We start from the raw sequence: 22,835 nt of genomic DNA, 5'->3' as shown, positions 1-22,835 counted from the left end.
ATAAAACCAAACGGTTCGAACCCGGAACCCACTCATAACTTACCCGTCACATCTCTTCTGTTTCGGTATACAGGGCCCCTGGGCTGACTTGGCCGAGCTGGCTCCCTCCACCCCGCACTGGAAGTCATCTGGCTGGCAGTTGCGATATACTGCAAATAAAAAAATAACAAAAGTCAATATAGCTAAGTAGCTGTATTGTTTAGAATAGCTTCACTGTATATGTTCAAATGGATGACGTAAAAGGCGAGTAAAGCAAGGCTTATACACTTGGGGTTTCTTCTTGAAGGCGATGTGCTAGCAACCTGTCACTATTTGAATGTCAATTCCGTCATAAAGCCATACAGCTGAACGTGGCTTTGCAGTATTTTTAAGACTGCAAGCACTATCTACCCTGCAAGGGATATAGACATGATTATGACTAATCACTGTGATTGATCATATAGATACTTATGACTTTAATAAAAAGCATAAAAAGCGTGTTTTTCAGATGTTTTAAGATGCCTTATTGTCAATGAACAGGTATGTTCATTAGGTAAGTGGAATTATTATAAATAAAATAATTTCATTTACAAAAAATAACGTGTCATTTTGTTTTTTTTTTTTCAATTACAGCATTGTCTTCCGCTCTTAATAATAGCGTCTTATATAGAGAAATAACATAAAAAATGAAAAAGAAAATTATAAAACATTTCGTCATAAAATTCTTGTATATATGGTTGTACGAGTATGTTCAAAAAAATTAAAAGCACTCTTTTTTATTATACACTTACAGCATTCTCTCAACCCTACAGCTAGAGCATGCAAAAAGGCTGTTTTCAGAGCGGTCGGGATAATGTGATTTTCATACAAAGTTATGTAAAATCCCCGATAGAGGGCGCCTTTGAGAGTGGAGTGGCCTCAAGCCGGTCTGTTTGTAAGGCTTTTGTGAAGCTAAACACTTTTTCACGGAACGGCGAGCGAAAAAAAAGAACCACGGGAATATATAAGTTCTGGTAACTTGTAAAGAACTGATTAAAAAAAATGATTCGTTCAAAATCGTTCTGACAAAAGCTCAGGTCAAGAGCCGAGTCGAGCTTGCATGAACAGAGTTATAAATATAAATAAATAAATATATACGGGACAAATTACACAAATTGAGTAAGCCTCGAAGTAAGTTCGAAACTTGTGTAACGAGATACTAACACAACGATACCATATTTTTTTAATAAATACTTATATAGATAAACATCCAAGACCCAGCCCAATCAGAGAAAGTTCGTTTCTCATCATGCCCTGACAGGAATTCGAAGCCGGCCGAAGTTATGAACGTGGATAAAGCGAAAAACTGTGGCAAGTGGAAGAGATATAGTCTCTGCCTTTGAGAAAGAAGCGTGATTTTATGTATTAAAAATTTCACGAATATAGACAAGCTTATGGAGCTTAGAGAAATAGGCATTATTTCTTCGCTTCTAATAGTTGCAGCGTGATGTTATATAGCCTAAAGCCTTCCTCGATAAATGGTCTATTCAACCCAATTTTTTTTTATTTCGAACCTGTAGTTCCTGAGATTAGCGCGTTCAAACAAACAAACTCTTCAGCTTTATAGTATAGATGTTGATTGACTGATTGAAAATTGTCAATGCAAATTTAAAATTAATCAAAGTCCCCGTATAATGGCACGCACGACGAGCGTTAAACTATGACTGTCTCATTACACGTCATAATAAAAAACAAACAGTGCGATAAACTCGCGCGATAAAAAAGGCGTCGCGCGTGCAGTGCTACAAGGGCAGTTCTTTTTCAGCATGTACATTATCCAATGTATCAAAGTAAAATTAAATAAGTACATTTGAGCATTAAAATAATCCAGCTTTGACATTTTTCTTGGAATTAATTATCTTACAATAATGTAGCATAATGAATTCCGTAAAGCTGTAATGGAAAAGAACACTGAGAAGGGTAAATTAAAAAAAGTGGTACCTAGTAGAAATATATAAGAAAAACAATTATATATTTCTTTTCAAGCAGACACACTAAAATTAAGGTTAATACACATACATACATACATATGGTCACGTCTACAACCCTTGCGAGGTAGACAGAGCCAACAGTCTTGAAAAGACTGAATGGCCACGTTCAGCTACCTATTTGGCTTAATGATAGAATTGAGATTCAAATAGTGACAGGTTGCTAGTCCATCGCCTAAAAAAGAATCCCAAGTTTGTGAGCCTATCCCTTAGTCGCCTTTTACGATATTCATGGGAAAGAGATGGAGTGGTCCTATTCTTTTTTGTATTGGTGCCGGGAACCACACGGATTACCTAATAATTAAACGTAAATGACATTTGCTGGTAAAAATTTAAAATCAAAATGTGTAATATATAATATAATGTAGTGTAATGGATTAGATAGATTTTTTTTTATTATTATTACGATATAAATTTATAACCCTTCCATGGCTGTCACATAAAATACTGCCACGGCATTTATACGCGAACTTCTCCGTTCAGGACAGATCCTGTCTAGCGGCTCTAAAGCGATGCCCGTCTTCACACATTACCAGAGAGTCTCTGTCCAGGAAAAAGAGACATGTGAAGACCAAGGGAGGACTTTATGATAAAAGAAATTACATGCACGATTCGACGCCTTCCAAACGAGTATGATAAACGCGAAAGTTGTTACAACCATTCGCATTCATAAATATTTAGGTTCCCCAAACACTTCCCAGCCATATTACCTAACATTCCCGCAAAACTTCACCCGGTGGTAAGACAGCGGTTTGATTTACAGCGGGTGATGAGGACAACTAGTCCTGATTTATAATTTTCGACGAAATAAAACTCTGGACTCGATAAAAAGGATGTGTATTCGGATTAACGTTCAAAAAAAGGCGGGAAGATTTTTCTTCTTTTTTTTTTTAACTATGGGAATTGCGCACAGATAACTAATTGGTGGGTTTCTATCACGTGATGTTTTACTGTTGTTATTCTTAGTGTTGGGGAAATTCTTACATACATACATACATACATACATACATACGTTTAATCAAGTCCATTGCCCTTTCGGGGAAGACAGAGCCAACAGTCTTGAAAAAACTATCAGGCCACATTCAGCTGTTTGGCTTTAAGATAGAATTGAGATTCAAATAGTGACAGGTTGCTAGCCCATCGCGTTAAAGAAGAATCCCAAGTTTATAAGCCTACCCCTCAGTCGCCTTTTACGACATCCATGGAAGAGAGATGGAGTGATCCTATTCTATTGGTGCCGGGAACCACACGGCACAAAGAAAAAGATAATTTTAATATAAATTAACACGTGAAACATGACACAATTGAATGATACAAATTCAATCACCAATAATGTATCTTTTACTCCAAGAAAAGTTAATTAAAAATGTGATATAAAGCATGCCTTGGTTTCATCCGCTTTGATAAAGACCGCAGCTGATTTCCTAGTAAAATTAAATGCAAATTCTCGATATGGAGCGACCTTATTATTTTAAGCCGCAACAACTTCGCCTTAAGTAAATAGATAGGGAGTAAAAAAAAACCCTTTCGGCCGTCATGGCAACCAAACTTCGCAACCAGTTGAGAAAAAGACATTTTCATTCTTTGTCGGCAACCAGTTATGAATAAAGATTTTTTTTTCTTTATAAGCAACTAGTTGCCAACAAGGAATTTCTCAAAAACACTAGTTGCAGTATAAGAATTTAATTTCTTCTTACGCAACAATGTAGTAATGTCCTCATCGAATACAAACACTGATCAATAAGTACATAGATTTCGTACTAGCTGTAGCCCGTGACTTCGTGAACGCTCAAACCACTACCTACACCACGGAGGCGGTTATTGTCCCTGTTATATTAAAACAAATATATTTTAATAGTGTTCATTTATTTATATTAACTGAGTGACTTAAACCGCTAAAACGAAATTGCAAAAGGGCTAATAATCTCCAAACAGTGACCAACAGATATCTTTTTTTCTACTAATTCACTCAACGCCTGGTCAATCTCCTCGTCAATTGCCTTATACTCTTTATTCTTTTTACTTTTAATATTTAAATCATAAGATTTATATTCTGTTGACAGAATATCCAATAATTGTGGCAACGTTGGATATTTTCTTCCAATATATCTATTAATTTTCGCATGCCATCCTTCAAGGCTATTATTAGTTCTTATATTTTCGTTACCACAAGAGCAAGACATCATCATTTCATTTTTCTTTATCCATTGTTTATTAAAGTATTTATTAAATTTTTGCAACCCGTCAGATGGATTTCTAGGGTTTTTGCTCATAACATATTCATATCCTTTTTCTATGTATTGAACAGGAAGACGAGCTAAACCAACGCACCGTGCAACATGCCTCTTTTCGGTTCTTAATTTGACATTTAAAGCTTTTGCTTTTTTCCATAAGCAACGATTAAAATGAAAGTAGCAGCCTTTGAATATAATTTTTGGAAATACTTTTTTAATTGCATTTATTGCTGCCACTTCGAAATCAAGGGTTATTTTTTGGGGGTTCCAACCGATGCTTGTCTTGATTAGGCTGAACAAAACTTTGTATGTTTCTGTTTTTTTATCCGGCAGCAGAGCAAAAATTAAAGGAGCTACTGAATTGTTATTCTTATTGTATCCATGTATTGAATATAGTTGATAAAATCCTTTCGGACAACACTTAAAAGTGCCGTCAGCGTAAAAATGATGATACTTATTCATCTCCTTTCTGTTTTCATTAGAACAGAACACGATGATTCGTTTATCGTCATCCACGTAGTCAGCAACACAAAAATTTTTATATTTAGTGGGTACAATAAAATCATGACAATTATTAAAACGTGACTTTGCAACGCCCAAAACTTTGTTTCTTTCATTATATAATCCCGTCTTTATGTTATTAAACTGTGGTATTTTATTTATAAATTGAAAACCGTCGTTTTTGAGTCCTTTGACAACATCCTCATACTGTTTTTGAATCGATATAAAATTACAACTGCTCCTTTGCTTCAAGTCGTCCATCTTTTTCAAAATTAAATTTTTTCCAATATCAGCTTCACAGTCTGCGTCATGTTCCTTTGTTATTTTAATTATTTCATTTCGTGCATTTATGGTTAAATTACCTCTGCATCCATTTTTAACATAGCATTTATAAAATGAGTCTCCATTTTTATATATTTTTTTACGATGATAACGGCGTCCTTCATGTAATATTGATACACCTCCTCTTCTTGTAGTTATATATTCTACTGTAGAGGAATTTGGATATATGTTTGAAGTAGACATCACAATGAAATAAAATTCGTTTTTTTTCAAGCGAGGCTAGTTCGCGACAAAATATGTGTACTGACTTGACAGGGAAAATTAATGACATATTATTTAATTGACATATATCAATTAAAAGGAAAAATAATCCTGGCCAGTAATTCTAGAAATAGGATTTAATATAAGTACGGATTGACCGCAAAGATTGTCAACCCATTACTTCCCATTATTTTTGACGCAACTTGTTGTCAAGAAAGAATTTTAAATCATTTTTCACAACTGGTTGAGAAACTCAGTTGCCATGGTCGATAAAAATTTTCTTGGTTGGCAACTAGTTGCTTACAAAGAAAAAAAAATCCTTATTCGTAACTAGTTGCCGATAAGGAATTGAAATGTCTTTTTCTCAACCGGTTGCGAAGTTTGGTTGCCATGAACAACCTTTTGCATTTGAAATTTAGTTTCTACATACATATATCAGTATGTTCTTCTAATTGTGCCGTGTGGTTCCCGGCACCAAATAGAAAAAAGAATAGGAGCACTACATCTCTTTCCCATGGATGTCGTAAAAGGCGACTAAGGGATAGGCTTTTAAACTTGAGATTCTTCTTTTAGGCGACGGACTAGCAACCTGTCACTATTTGAATCTTAATTCTATCAGCTGAACGTGGCCTTTCAGAATTTTCAAGACTCTTGGCTCTGTCTAACCCGCAAGGGATATAGACGTGATTATATGTATGTATGTATGTATTTAAATAAACAGGGCTCGAAATAACGTCCTATTTCTTTCAAGAGAGGTCTGGTAAACGAAATCTACCGGCCAACCTAACTAGATCTCCTCCCAGTATAGTTTGTCTAACTGTCTAGAGGTCCAACTGGGATGGTGTGGCATGGAGTGAGTTCGGCGTGTAAATTGCGTTTTTGTTTGGTGCAGTATCGCTGATGTGCTGTTTTTATTCACATCTGTGTGATGAAGCGACTGGCACATGCGATAAATTTTTTTTTTTGGACAAATTACACAGATCGAGTTAGCCTCGAAGTAAGTTCGAGACTTATGTTACGAGATACTAACTCAACGATACTATATTTTATAATAAATACTTTTATAGATAATCATCAAAGACCCAGGCCAATCAGAAAAAGTTCTTTTCTCATCATGCCCTGGCCGGGATTCGAACCCGGTGTCACAGACAAAGCGTACTACTGTTCTACATCTGTTCTACATCCCTACCTACATACGGACAATTTAACGAAATATTCGTTGTATTGAAATCATTAGTTTTACATTCATTCACGTATTTTAGGTTGCTAGCCCATCGCCTAAAAGAAGACGCCCAAATTTAATACCCTATCCCTTAGTCGCCTTTTACGACATCCGTGGGAACGAGATGGAGTGGTCCTATTCTAAAGTGGCGAAAACCGCTCTGCATTATAGTATTCATTTCAACAAATTCAGTCCGACAAGTTCACAGCTCTGTGTCCTCTTTTTTTTATTGGTGCCGGGAACCACACGGCATTTAAAACCTTAAATCTCGCTTTCAATCCATTTCTCGTGAGCTGCAGGAGTTCGACCATCAATCTAAATGATATATCCCCCCTTAGGGCCGTTTTTATTTCACCTGCGCCTTGTAAACTTTTTGGATGAGTCGAAATTATTTTATGATTATGTTTACCGCCATGCCGTGTGGTTTCAGGCACCAATAGAATTAAGAATAGGACCACTTCATTTCCTCCCCATGGATGTCGTAAAAGGCGACTACGGGATAGGTTTACAAACTTGGGATTTCTCTACTAAGCGATGGGCTAACAACCTGTCACTATTTGAAGCTCAATTCTATCATTAAGCCAAACAGCTGAAGGTGGCTTTCAATCTTTTGATGACTGCTGGCTGCGTCTGCCCCGCAAGGGATATAGAAGTGATTATATGTATATTATGTAACCGCCGAGCACGCATGAAGAGAGTTATGAATGTGGATGAAGCGAAGGAAGTGTGCAGATATCGTGGCAAGTGGAAAGAGGTAGTCTCTGCCTACCCCTCCGGGAAAGAGGCGTGATTTTATGTATGTATATATTATGTTATGTAAAATAAACACATTCTGTTAACAAAGAAAATATCACGCGTGCGAAGTCACGAGCAAAAGTTAGCTAATAAATTATTTTTGTATGGAGCTAACTCTACACCGGTATATTCACGATTCGTGGAAAATACTCAGGGAAGTTGTAATTCACAACAATTATTATGATATTCCATTCCTTTTTCTTTTCAAAGTTAAACACCCTCGTGGGACTAGGGTTGGCACCTCTAAAATAAAGATAAAGAAATAAAGATAAATTTATTTGCCAAAATTGCGTACCTACGTAATATATAAATGTAATATTTATTATTTAGTTTCAAACATTAATTTTGTATGCCCAATGGCGGGACATAGTGTACATTTTCACAATAAAATGTCTTGTGATAACCTATGTTCACAAAATAAACGATTTGATTTGATTTGATCTGAAAAAATGCATTTCAGATATCAAAATAGTGTTCCAAAATGTTTTACCGTGTCGAGTGATTCCCGGCACCAATATAAAAAAGAATAGGACCACTCTATCTCTTTCCCGTGGATGTCGTAAAAGGCGACTAAGGGATAGGCTTATAAACTTGGCCTTCTTCTTTTAGGCGACGGGCTAGTAACCTGTCATTTTTACTATAATTTTTCACAAGAGATATCTCTTTGAAATTTGTGTTATTTATAATATAATAATTTGTGTTTATTAATAATGTATAGAAACACTCGTCAAAATTATTTTTTAAATACGAGTATTATACTATCATTATTAACTATTATTCAATTTCTTCCCCGCGACAGCCCTGCAAGTGAGGAATTCTCTCACTTCAGCCGTCTGTTTTTCTTGTTCTCGCTTGGAATAATTATAAGTTGGCGTGTTTAATGACTCGGTAATGTTCCGAAGGACTTTCTCTTAAGTTTTGTTTATTTTTAGTTTTGCTGGATTTTAATTAAAATGTTAATCGACGGGTTTGTTGGCCGTGGTAAGTAATGTCATATTTTACTGGAGTTTATGATTTATCGCTTTATATTTTGTATATAAAAAAAAAGAAAAAAGAATAGGACATCTCGTTCCCAAGGATGTATAAAAGGCGACTAAGGATAGGCTTATAAATTTGGGATTCTTCTTTTAGGCGATGGCCTAGCAACCTGTCATTATTGAAGCTTAATACCATCACTAAGCCAAACCAGCTGACCGTGGCATATCAGTCTTTTCAAGACTGTTGGCTCTGTCTATCCCGCAAGGGATATAGACGTGACCATATGTATGTATGTATGTTGAGATTCAGATATTTTTTACAAACAACAAATGCTATATTTAAATTATCTCCTCGAATCATTGATAATATCAATATAACCGCTGTTATAACAAGACTTGTACGGCAATATTGTGATTTAATTTACTCGTAACAAATCGCGGACAAAACAATCGAGTTGTCGTTAAAAATGTATCGATTGTGTCTCGATCCGACGTCGAGATTGCAACGCTTCCGGATACTAGTGATTCCAGGCTTTACGACTTTTCACGGACAATTTGCAGTTCAGTGTGTGTATGTTTAGTGAAGAAATTATTAATTTAAAATGTGCCGTGTGGTTCCCAGCACTTATGAATAGGACCATTCCATATCTTTCTTTCCTATGTATGTTGTAAAAGGCGACTATGGGATAGCTTGGAATTTTTTTGTAGGCGATGGGCTAGCAACCTGTCACTATATGAATCTACTGCCATCGTTAGCTGAAGTCTTTTCGAGACTCTTGGCTCTGTTTACCCCACAAGGGATATAGACATGACTTTATGTATGTATGTAGGTATAAAATAATAAGAATTTTATACTCTTAGATATCAATCATTTGATTCAAATTGAATTGAACTTAACTAAATCATTTACGAAAATAGATCAAAAATTTAAGGGGATTTAAAAACTCTCCTTCAGTGGTTTACTGGAAGAAATCCCTGAATGAGTTAAGTTCGCCTTTGTTCATTTTATTATACCGATTTACTGTATTCTGTGTTCTTTTGTAAGTACAATAAAGATATTACGAACAAACAAACAAAAACATGAACCATGGTCACCCTACCCCGCTCCTCTCCTGAGAACGAGAGATTTGTTTCCGATGTCAATTGTTGACTCCATCCCGAATCCTATAGGGACTCGGGATCATCCAAGAGGGAGGCCTAAGGGAACCTCTCTCAATTCTTAGGTGTTTGATATTGATATGCACGTAGATACATACATACATATAATCACGTCTATATCCCTTGCGGGGTAGACAGAGCCAACAGTTTTGAAATGACTGATAGGCTACGTTCAGCAGTTTGACTTAATGATAGAATTGAGATTCAAATAGTGACAGGTTGCTAGCCCATTGTTTAAAAGATGAATATCAAGTTTATAAGCTTATCCCTTAGTCACCTTTTACGACATCCATGGGAGCGAGGTAGAGTGGTCCTATTCTTTTTTTATAAGTGTCGGGAACCACACGGCACGGCAAGTTTTTATAAGTTGAAAGAATTATTACAAATGTTTTAAAAAACAAATTTTTAAGACTGTTATTTTCCACCTGGTTACAAACATTGTAATTAGGAAACCAAAAGCGACATAAATATGTTTTTTTTTAAACGAAATTATCTATCACTTTTGTATTTATTCAAAAAAGTTTATTAACTGATTAATGTTTAAAATAATATAACGATTTTAAGTAATCTAATAGTGTGGATTACCCGCCTGTTAAAAAAATATTAATAATTAAGAATCTATAATAAAACTTGAAGGTGACAGCCCTACTAACTTCCTAGCCCAGCGAAAACTACTTGAACTTTTAATTCGCTTCCGATAGGTTAACTTGGTACGTCGCCCCGATTTAAGACGGGTAATGATTCCTTAGTTATGTCCAGATAGGTTATATAGAAACGTAAAAATTGTACGTTAGACACAATTCATTCAGCTGAGCGATCTCGAAAACTCTGTACTTTACTTGATCTTGATACTAGAAAAATAATTTATTTTTCAGACATTTATTTACATTTTAATTTCTTTTTCTAGTATTGGTCTTTAATAAAGCGTGTGTTTTAGTTTTTGAGGGTTTTTTAAATGGGAAAATGATGACGTTTAATTTAAATAAAAATAGGCTCAAACAGCTCAGAAGCATGGGTATACTATGTTTAAAAGGATGCAGTTGTTTTAAATGTCACCCTGTATATCAACATCCTCATGGAATTAGTCCCGGTTGCATCGATTTCTCTCTGGAGAGATGCGGTGGGTCCGTCTGGGACCACGACCTTGGAGTAAGTCAGGATTTTACTCATAACTCACATGTAGATATCATATCATTGTCACTTTATAATGGCACGAACTCTGATTACCCGCCTCTTATGGTCCATTACATACATAAAGGCAAACTTTGGGGGAAACTCACCACAGTCTGCCTCTGAGACTTACGTACACAAATAAAGGCGCGTAATATCAAAATCAGCCTTTACGACTCAGTATACGCAAATAAAGGCGCATACTATCCGAAACCGCCTTTGCGACTCAATATACATATAAAGGCGCGCAACATCAGAAACAGCCTTTGCGACTCAGAATACACTTGTAAAGGCGCGTACTCACCGCATTCAGCTTCGTCCGTGCCGTCAAGGCAGTCAACGATCATGTCGCACCGGTAGTGTGGCGGGATGCAGTACGTCTTGTTAAACATGTATTGCGAGCATGCCAGCTGACCGGGCTCGCATTCTGGGGGCGCTGAAACAGAAGAAGAATAAAGTTAATAAGTCCTCCTCCTGGCTTTAGTCCCGGTTGCATCCTCGCAACTCTGGAGAGGAGCCCGAGGTACTGTACTGGATTTTGACCATGGATTCTGGATTGGGTGAGTTTTAACACGAAGCGAATTCCACTGACCTCCGCAACTTTTGCAGGGAAACCTAAACCGTATGGGATCGATTATGATTACACGTCCCGTTGCCTGAATGTGCAGGTTTCCTCACGATGTTTTCCCTCACCTTAAGAGCATCGGCTAAAGGCTAAGAATAAAGTTAATAAGTGTATATCTGACATTAAAAAGTAGCAATTTTGTCCTTACAGAGTCTTTGAAGTATCATTACAATAGTGAGCTTGTCTGTGACGCAAAAGTTTGGTTCGAATCTTGGCCAAGGAATAGTGAATGAACTAAGTGCATAGAACATAGCATAAGTTGCATGTAATACATCTTACTTCTCACTCTCACACTGACGTTAAAGCATGTGTTGAGTGAAAAAGAGCGTAGGAAATCTGAATATTCCCGAATCAACACAAATAAGGGTGAAAAGGCTTCTTGCAATTGTAATAGTAACATAGAATGGTTTAATTAACCATAACGTTACTACCACTATCACTTTAGTGCCACTCGCAATTTCACTAACTATTAGGGCGACCACTCGATTTTCACCTCGACCTCAATTAGGGCGCGTACACAGCGAGTATCTGAAGGGCTCTTTAAACAGACATAGATCTGACTAGAGCTCGCTTGTATTATGTACTGTTCTAGCGACCCACCTCGGCTTCGCGCGGGTAGCTTTTATACATATATACCTTCTTGAATCACGTTATCTATTAAATTATTTATTAAAAAAACTGCATCAAAATCAGTCAGTTTTAAGCATACATACGTAAAGAGGGAAAGACGCGCGAAGATGACAAAATAACCTTTTTCGATACTGTATTTTTGGGCATTCTGTAGTGACCATAATTGACCTACTATTTAAATATATTAAAAAGTATTTATAGAATCAAAGAGTTTGCCGACATAAGTCAAATACTGAAATATTTTCTACCCGCATCTAAACATAATGGGTACCATTGAGCGAAACATAAAAAAGCTTTCATTTTTTTATAACTTTTACAGACATGTCACGGATGTTTCACTGTTAATTTTTGACTGCTTCGTCAAAATTCATCCTATTCTTAGTTTTATTTCACTTTAAAGGAATAAAGCTTCTTCATAGGTAACGTGCCGTGTGATTCCCGGCACCAATAAAAAAAAGCATAGGACCACTCCATCTCTTTCCCATGGATGTCGTAAAAGGCGACTAAGGAATAGGCTTACAAACTTAAGATTCTTTTTTAGGCGATGGGCTAGCAACCTGTCACTATTTGAATCTCAATTCTATCATTAAGCCAAATAGCTGAACGTGGCCATTCAGTCTTTTCAAGGCTGTTAGCTCTGTCTACCCCGTAAGGGATACAGCGAGAACATATGTATGTATGTAGGTAACGGAAAATCTGACGTTTCTTTTTCATATGGATGAGTGTACTGTAAGTATCTACCTAGATCTATATCTCTGGCTCAACTTGATCGATGGCCGACACTGATTGCGCCGTTCAACCTATACACTATATAAGACGATTGGTTCCAAAGCCCACCTTTGGTTGTAATTGAAAATTCAATCGTCGGGACGACAGATCAATCTTCATTTTAGTAATGTAAACTGTAAGAGTTACCTCGCACTTACGATTTTAGTTGTCCAAAAGTTTCTTTGCGGTTTTGTGGATATGCTTATTAACTTGGGATTCTTCTTTTAGGCGACAGGCTAGCAACTTGTCACTATTTGAATCTCAATTCTATCATTAAGCCAAACAGCTGAACGTGGCCTTTCATTCTTTTTAAGACTGTTGGCTCTGTCTACCCCGCAAGGGCTATAGACGTGATTATATGTATGTATGTTTCTTTGCGATTTATGGCAGAACTCGCTTAAAAAGATTTGTATTTTGATATTAATATCATGGTATCATGAGGCGACTAAAAGACGACTAAAAAAATAAAGACTAAATTTTATAGAAATTTTTCAAAAATTTTTAGTTTGGCCTTGTTTAAAAATAAAAATTACAGCGAAATTGTGTTAGGAATTCAAAATTAATATTGTGATCCCAGGTTTCGGAACCAGTTAGGTCTGAACTAGTCTAGATTTATGTGTCTCTCATTAATACCGTTATTCAGGATGTGGCCCACGACGAGGCCTACGTACCTTGGGTGCGGTGTCAACAGGATGTTAACTAATTGAGGGCAAACTTAACATTTTAGCATTAACATACCATAAACCTACATTAAAATAAACTTACCATACATACATATAGTTACATCTATTCACATCCACGCCCGCGTTTCCCAGGGATGATGTTAAGGCTAATAAACTTGGGATTCCTCTTGTACGCGATAGGCTAGCAACGTGTCACTATTTGAATCTCAATTACATCATTAAGCGATACAGCTCAACGTTGTCCTTCAGTCTTTTTAAGACTGTTGGATCTGTCTGCCCCGCAAGGAATATAGGTGTGCTTGTAGCTGGAGCGATAGTACGGGCTCGACCACCACCAAAGGAAAGATCTTCCGCCCTAGATGTTATGGAGAACCGCGGCTCCGACGATGTTGTGTCAGAGGTTGTATATATGCTCCAATCCGTAAAAGCTTTGCTTGAGCTTGACTTGTAGCGTAGAGATAGCGTCACATGCTTATATGTATGTATGTTTCCCTCGCCGTAAGGTATTAATTTTAGAACGGCTAAATCAGGACTATGGAATAATAAAATGGCGCTACCAACAGTTAGCGAGAGAGCGATGTACTAAAAAACATATACCACAAAGTTGGAACCGAGTAATGTACTACACGATAGATAAACTTGACCCGAGGTCAGTAACAAGCTTCGGGTAGTTAATAAACTAGTGTTATTTTATGGGCTCGCTCGTTTTATCTTCAGTATTCAGACCCGTACAATATTCGTACTAATATTATGTATGTTAAAGTGTGTTTGTTTGTCTCGCCTTCCAGCCTTAAATGCTCGGTTAGTATATTGAAATGTTGCATAGATAATTTTAATTAAATAATAAAATTAAGTCAGGTAATAAAAAAGCAACAAGTGTATTGAAATTTTTCAAATCTTTTCACAAAATATTACTTAGCAAATAAACTAAAATTATCATACATACACAAATCAATTCAAAAAGCTGTAACTAAAAATATATTTAGAAAGAACAAAGAATATATAATGATATTGCTACGTTCAGCTGTTTGGCTTAATGATAGAATTGAGATTCAAATAGTGACAGGTTGCTAGCCTATCGCCTAAAAGAAGAATCCCAAGTTTATAAGCCTATCCCTTAGTCGCCTTTTAAAACATCAATGGGAAAGAGATGGAGTTGTACTGTTCATTTTTCTATTGGTGCTAGGAACCAGACGGCAGTATAAAAAGTAAGTTATAAATATATTGCAATAAGCTCAAATTAATTATCTTATAAACATCTACATTAACATAGGAAGGCCCACACTCAAAGCTTTACAAATAGCAGCTCTGTATATATAAGAGCTTAGAAAGCTCCTATGCGACCAATAAGTTGACTTTGTGAATAGATTGGAAGACTGGAAGCTCTTTTGTGGCAAATGCAAAACGGAATGAGGTAGGATTCAGACATTTTCAGAGCCTGGGTTTAAGTCTAGACTTAAAAATAAATAATTTTTTGTCATTTTCTTTGAATCTATTCAGAGAACGTCGAGCAGATTTGCTTTAGTTCATCAATGAACATATAATCACGTATAATCCCTTGCGGAGTAGACAGAGCCAACAGTCTTGAAAAGACTGATAGGCCAACCTCAGCTGTTTGGCTTAATGATAGAATTGAGATTCAAATAGTGACAGGTTGCTAGCCCATCGCCTAAAAAAGAATCAAGTTTGTAAGCCTATCCGCCTTTTACGACATCCATGGGAAAGAGATGGAGTGGTCCTATTCTTTTTTGTATTGGTGCCGGGAACCACACGGCATAAATATACATACAACATAAACATATTATGTAATATATATTTAAAACAAAAATCACGGTCGCCCAGGTACTATAAAGAAAATACTCACGACACGACTGAAATTCATCCTCTCCCTTCTCGCAGTCTTTCTGATAATTACACACCCACAGTTCCGGGATGCATTTGCCTTCTGGGCAACGGAACATGCCATTTGGACATAACGTATCTCCTGAAACAATAGACAATGGTTTAATGTCATCAAACATACATATGTACTAGCTGTCCCGGCAAACGTTGTTTTGCATTTTGTGGGCATGAAAAAATAGATGTTGACCGATTTTCAGACCTAGTTAATATGCTCACAATTTCATGAGAATCGGCCAAGCCGTTTCGGAGGAGTACCTACGGGCATTGTGACACGAGAATTTAATATATAAGATAATAACGTCTATGTGTTGAAAAGACTGATAGGCCACGCTCAGCCGTTTGTCATAAAATAGTGACAGGTTGCTAGCCCATCGCCTAAAAGAATCACGTAAACGAAGCTATTAGCAAGAGTTATTATTTTATTTAAAAGCATTACTGCGTAATCTGGACGACTTGAAATTTGACAATGTGAAAAGAATAACAATAATGTACTTCGCAAAATCCCTTAAGCTCTTAACATAAAAAGACCCTTAAATACAAATCTTATTACACACGGTATCAAGTGAAGATTTTTCCTATAAAAAGCAAATGTTAGCAAATAAAACTAAATAACACCTTGAGAAAATGTAATTCAAAAATGTGAAGGTAAATGTACTGTTCTCAAGTTTATCATTCAGCGAAGCGGAGTATTGTCAGGTATAAAATAAAAGTGTATAAAATTATGAAGAATGAAATTTCTTTTGTAAGATTTTGTGAATTATTTAGGGAGTGAAGAATCGGGTTTAACAGACAGTTATATACGTCTTTATTCTTAATGGGGTTGACAGAGTGAATAGTTTTAACAAAACATGCAAATCTTCCGAAAGGCTTTATTATATAATTGAAATTCAAATAGTGACGTTTTCTAAAAGAAGAATCCAAAGTATAAAAGCCTCTCCCTTGCTATACTTTTACAATCTACTACAACGCAAAGAGAAGCAGTTGTCGCAAACTATGATATTTCTTCTTTAAAAGTGGAATTAAAGCATTTGAAAATTATTATAAAACTCTAGTGTAATACCGTTACAATTTCATTCGTGATTCTTAAATAAATCGGCTATTCGCGAGCCCGCAGATTCAATCATTTCAGTGCCAATATTCGAGCCTCCCATTCCATATCGATATGTTTCCTGTTGGATAACCTAAAATTGCATTTTCTTTGAAAGGCGTTGAGCTAACATTGAATTGAAACCAGTGACGTATAATCATAAAAGTTTTTATTAAATAATTTATAACTATGAGATGTACTTTTTAGGCGACGGGCTAGCAACGTGTCACTATTTGAATCTCATTCTATCATCAAGCCAAACAGGTGAGCGTGGCAATCAGTCAGAAAGCTGGCTCTGTCTACCACGCATGGGATAATGACGTGCTGCAGTGTAGTTTGTCTTCTACACATGTCTTTGGAAGCGGTAGTTATTATAATTAGATTTTGATAAGTGATGTGACGTCAATAAACGATACCTTGTATCCAATTTTGAAAATAAATCTATTCTATTCTATTGAATGTATGTATGTATGCTATTATATCGTCGTTCTGTAACTTTGCCGTGTGGTTCCCGGCACCAATAAAAAAAAGAATAGGACCACTCCATCTCGTTCCCATGTATATTTGTAAAAGGCGCCTAAGGGATAGGCTTATAAACTTGGCATTCTTCTTTTAGGCGACGGGCTAGCAACCTGTCACTATTTGAATCACAATTCTATCATTAAGCCAATTAGCTGAACGTGGCCATTCAGTTTTTTCAAGACTGTTGGCTCCTTCTACCCCGCAAGGGATATAGATGTGATTATACGTATGTATGTATGTACTTATGTTCTGTAACTATAAATCAATCAATCACGTATTTTCGTTAAAACCGTATCAAAAACGGCGTATGTCCGTCGTATTTCATCGGCGCCACAAAAATCAACGCTCGTTTTGACCGACAGAGCTGTCGGACTGTTTGTTACAGAGATGAATGTTTTCGCCGAAACATGTTATTTATTGTTTTTTTTTTTTTTTTTTACAAATTACACAGATTGAGTTAGCCTCGAAGTAAGTGCGACACTTGTGTTACGAGATACTAACTCAACGATACTATATTTTATAATAAATACTTATATAGATAAACATCCAAGACCCAGGCCAATCAGAAAAAGTTCTTTTCTCATCATGCCCTGGCCGGGATTCGAACCCGGGACCCCCGGTGTCACAGGCAAGCGTACTACCGCTGCGCCACAGAGGCCGTCAAAATGTGCCGTATCTTTAAATCGATACGTTACGAAAATTCTTTAGTCATGCAATTATATGATATGTTTGTTTATTTTATTTGCCGTATATCTCTATAGTCATACATATGTACGTAAACTATTATGTAATATGTGTGGTTCCCGGCACCAATACAAAAAAGAATAGGACCACTCCATCTCTTTCCCATGGATGTCGTTAAAGGCGACTAAGGGCTAGCAACCTGTCACTATTTGAATCTCAATTCTATCATTAAGCCAAATAGTTGAACGTGGCCATTCAGTCTTTTCAAGACTGTTGGCTCTGACTACCCCGCAAGGGTATATGGGTATAGTATATATAGTTCTTTTCTTGTTCACGTTAAAACAACTAAACCAATATTCATGAAATTTCGAATTCAGCGTTATTTATAAACGTTACTTAAAATTTAAGACACACTTTGAGAACTTAAAAATTCTGTTTAGAGCTGAACATCTTCTTAAACAGCGCCTCAAATTAAATAGCTGTCAAATTAAGCATATTTAGAACTAGAGGCCGCCCGCGACTTCGTCCGCATGGAAACCCTATCAATCCCGCGGGAACTCTGGGATAAAAAGTAGCCTATGTGTTATTCTGGGTCTTCAGCTACCTACATACCAAATTTCATGGTAATCGGTTCAGTAGTTTTTGCGTGAAAGAGTAACAAACATCCATACAAACTTTCGCCTTTATAATAGTAGTAGGATTAGTATAATGCAAAGCGAAAGTTTAATATCAGATGTGTTTTAATGTTCTTATGCACACGGGTATCACCAGTAGGAAATAGAAATGAGTATATAATTAATTACACTACAATAATGCCTCTTACCACAAACAAACATACTCATTGAGCCATCAATAATCGCGTTTAATTACATATTATTTATTTACAACCTAACCGAATCAAATAGAAAATACAACCTACCGAAATTGGCCGTATTATATGCAAACTAGTAAATGTTTACCAAAGGGTATTTAATTAGTGAATTCTGTATTTATTGTTGTTGTTAACACATACATAATTATAATCCCGTCTCTATCCCTTTCGGGGTAGACAGAGTCGAGAGTCTTAAAAAGACTGATATGGCCCGTTCAGATGTTTGGCTTAATGATAGAATTGAGATTCAAATAGTGTATTATATGCAAACTAGTAAATGTTTACCAAAGGGTATTTAAGTAATTAGTGAATTCTGTATTTATTGTTGTTGTAAACACATACATAATTATAATCACGTCTATATCCCTTGCGGGGTAGACAGAGTCGACAGCCTGAAAAAGACTGATATGCCACGTTCAGATGTTTGGCTTAATGATAGAATTGTGATTCAAATAGTGCCAGGTTGCTAGCCCGTTGCCTAAAAGAAGAATCTCCAGTTTATAAGTCTATCCCTTAGTCGCCTTTAACGACATCCATGGGAACGAGATGGAGTGGTCCTATTCTTTTCTTATTGTTGCTGGGAACCGCACGGCACCAATACACATTTGAAATATTATCTTTGATAAAATCCTTTGTTGCTATTGCTATGTAAACTGATAGCATATTTATGGATCCTCCGATATCCGATACCCTTGTTTTGTTAGCTCCCTCACTAATGATCTCTCTTTGCGGACACAATACTTCTTTTATTGTTATTATGTTTAAATTTTGAGTTTATCACGGAAATATTATTGATAGAATATAATAAAGTTTTGAGCTTTCTTTAATTTATTTATGTTCACAAAATTATATACAGGATCATTTGCAGTGACAGGTTGTTAGCCAATCGCCTAAAAGAAGAATCCCAAGTTTATAAGCCTATCCCTTAGTCGCCTTTTACGACATCCGTGGGAACGAGATGGAGTGGTCCTATTCTTTTTGTTATTGACTCGAATTTTGAAACCGAAATCTGTCAGATTGAAAATATGATTCGCTCAACAATCTGTTTTGAACCTCGTACAAACTTCGCGACATTAAACGTAAGTATCAATCGAACTTTATAACTCTTCCGCACGTTGGATGTAAACCTTATTAAAGTCAACAAAGTCATTTCCACCCTCTCCAAACGTAAATAAAACAATCTACTTGAAAGTTCCGCTCATTGAATTCCAATATTCCTGCGTTTTCAGACAAAGAAATACAGCTCTTATTCCCGTACGAGTGAGTTCATTAAGAGGTTACACATCGACACATCCTCTCTCGTCAATCTGAGAGCATTCACTCACATTCATTCGTTCATCGCTCTTGAATAAAAGATGGCCGACTCCCGCGGGTAACGAGGCGGGAAAATGACGCTGTATTAAGGTAAATAGTGGCCATCTAGCGGATGCTCTTTGAAATAAACCTTATTGAATTATGTACCTTATAGTGTAGCTATATTCGGTTTACGATCCCATCCGTTCTAATTGTGCAGACATTATGGACCTTACTGCATTGTAATAAATACGTGGGTCGCGTGCAGATGTTATGTTATGAGAATAATGAATCACTGAAACATTATATTTCATTAGAAAGGGTCGTGGATGCCTCTGAGTTACATTAATGAAGGACCAAACCCTATATTATCAAGTTCACGGGACCTCAACCGCACCACGTTGGGCGCCATATGAAATTTATACAAACGCGTGTATGATACGTTATACATACATACATATGATCACGTCTGTATCCCTTACGGGGTAGACAGAGCCAACAGTCTTGAAAAGACTGATAGGCCACGTTCAGCTATTTGGCTTAATGATAGAATTGAGATTCAAATAGTGACGGGTTGCTAGCCCATCGCCTAAAAGAAGAATCCCAAGTTTATAAGCCTATCCCTTAGTCGCCTTTTACGACATCCATGGGAACGAGATGGAGTGGTCCTATTCTTTTTTTTATTGGTGCCGGGAACCACACGGCACATGATACGTTATAAAAATAGATATTTCTCAACAATAAGACATATCAAGGTTGGTTAAATTTATTTTTGAAGTAACTCTGGTTCCTCCAAGATCTATATCATTTGATTGTGATTTTAACTTTTCGCGTTATATTATATTATTTATGAAGTTGCTGCAGTTTAGTTTGTTCCGCCGCTTCTTCTACACATGCGCTTTGGAAGCGGTAGCAGTTATAATAAGACGAAAGTGACGCAAGGTCCTATTCTTTTTTCATTGGTGCCAGGAACCACACGGCACGATCGTACTTGGTGATTATTGTTTTTATCGAATTATCCTATTTTGCAAAAAAACAGCCTTCAAGATTCTGATTGGAACCCAGGGGACTCATCAGGGTACGGAAATGATCCGCCAATGAGTCTTAATGGCGATCAGGGAATTTGTAAATGCTTCGTGAGGAAATGCCAAGCAATTCCTTGGGTTATTTAGGTTTAAGATACACAATAAAAGGATCTTGGGTCCGTCCGTCCGAAATTATGATTCAAATAGTGACAGATTGCTAGTCCATACTAGATCTACAAGTGGAATCTATTAGCCCATCCCTTAGTCGCATTTTACGATATCCATGGGAAAGTCATGGAACGGTTCTATTAAATATTGGCGGAAACCACACGGCTAAATAAGTAATTGAGCGATAATAACATATAAATGTCAATAACGTCTACAATCGCGTGGCGGTGACTGTCAGCACACGAGCAGGTCGTTAGCGATGCCTGTCGTCTTGTTATCCGATAACGAGCTTTATGTGCAGAGCTTATGACTATCGCCTTTCCGAGGCGCGTCGAGACTTAAGAGGTATTACAACTATGTCTGATATTTTTATTTTTGACTATAGTTAAAAATACATACATACATATAATCCCGCCTATATCCCTTGCGGGGTAGACAGAGCCAACAGTCTAGAAAAGACTGATAGGAAACGTTTAGCTGTTTGGCTTTCTGATGGAATAGAGATTTAAATAGTGACAGGTTGCTAGCCCATCGCCTAAAAGGAAAATCTCAAGTTTATAAGCCTATCCCTTAGTCGCCTATTAGTAACGAGATGGAGTGGTCCTATTCTTTTTTTTTATTGGTGCCGGGAGCCACGGCACTGCATAGTTAAAAATTTATGAAGAAAAAACATATTGTGTGCCAGATACATCTGTTCCTGCGCAGATTGTAAAAATTAATTACGTTAAAGACTTGGGATACTAAACTTGGGAATCTGAATCTGAATAACATCATAGCAACTATCAGCATTCCAAATTTCAGCTTGATCGGTCCAGTAGTTTGGGTTGTGCGTTAATGAATCAGTCAGTTAATTAGTCACTTTTGCGTTTTATATCTATACTAATTTTATAATTAATCGTTAATCTCAGGAACTACAGGTACTAGCTGTGCACGCGACTCCGTCCGCGTGGAATAGTTATTTTGGGCATCATTGAAGCCCTCAAGGGTGAATAAATATCCCCGTCTTTTTCACATTTTCCATGATTTCTTCGCCCCTAATAGTTGCAGCGTGATGTTTTATAGCCTAAAGCCTTCTTCAATAAAAGGTCTATTCAACACAAGAATAATTTTTCAATCGAACTAGTAGTTCCTGAGATTAGCGCGTTCAAACAAATAAACAAACTCTTCAGCTTTATAATATTAGTATTGATTTCTTTTTTAGTAATTGTTGACGTAAATACACAGTTACACATTCCACTCGAATTGAGTTCCTTTTTTAAATAAACAGCAACTTTATGTTACAATTTTCAGTCCCCGAAGGCATTAAATTGATGAATAATTTCAACCGTTCATCTTGCCGAATGCAAGTCTTTGTAGGGAGTTTCATAAAGAGTCATAAATCTGAGAACACAGCGAGCGAGCGATACGCTTGTCATTCGTAAAAGTTTGCTTCGTTAGACATTGCCATTGCAGCTTAGATAACAGAGTTTGGGAGATGTGACCGCGACAATATCCGGTTTAGGTTTAAAGAATTAAAATTAAATACAAGTTTTTTCGCTTATAGTAAATTAAAGAATTTTTTTTTAACTAAATTTTGACAATTTTTCTCATAATGGTTATATATGTTGTCCATCAATGTAAGTTTCAAATTTATGTCCGTTATGTAGGTACATTAGAAATATGCTAAAAATAAAGAAAAACACACTTTCCGACGCATAAAATTACTACGCATAAAGAAGTACACACATTATCACGTCGAAATTTTAACATTCAGAAACACATGTTAGTTTGTTTGTAAACTCTTTATTGCACATAAAAATAAATATAACAAAAATAGAACAGTCATTGGATATAGATGAATATGTACAATGGCGGACTTATCCCAATCGGGATTTCTTCCAGTCAACCAAAATAAAAAGGAAAATCCATAATCAAAGAGGCAGCGCAGATCAGGCAGTCTTATAGAAGTACCTATCAATATTTTAAACTCAT

General features: G+C 36.5%; 1 protein-coding gene across 1 annotated transcript in view; it reads right to left on the bottom strand.

Moving 5' to 3' along the window:
- Positions 1 to 22,835, bottom strand: part of LOC106133652 (low-density lipoprotein receptor-related protein 2) — a 272,030-nt gene that overhangs the window by 36,029 nt on the left and 213,166 nt on the right. Inside the window, exons 2-4 of the mRNA XM_060946700.1 lie at positions 15,177 to 15,296; positions 10,911 to 11,042; positions 44 to 149 (exon numbers count right to left, since the gene is read on the bottom strand). Coding sequence (XP_060802683.1) covers positions 44 to 149; positions 10,911 to 11,042; positions 15,177 to 15,296 — 358 coding nt within the window. The remainder of the gene's footprint in view (positions 1 to 43; positions 150 to 10,910; positions 11,043 to 15,176; positions 15,297 to 22,835) is intronic.

This window comes from Amyelois transitella, chromosome 11 (genome assembly GCF_032362555.1).
Source record: "Amyelois transitella isolate CPQ chromosome 11, ilAmyTran1.1, whole genome shotgun sequence".
NCBI classification, from domain to species: domain Eukaryota; kingdom Metazoa; phylum Arthropoda; class Insecta; order Lepidoptera; family Pyralidae; genus Amyelois; species Amyelois transitella.
This window is presented reverse-complemented; position numbering and strand designations above follow the sequence as displayed.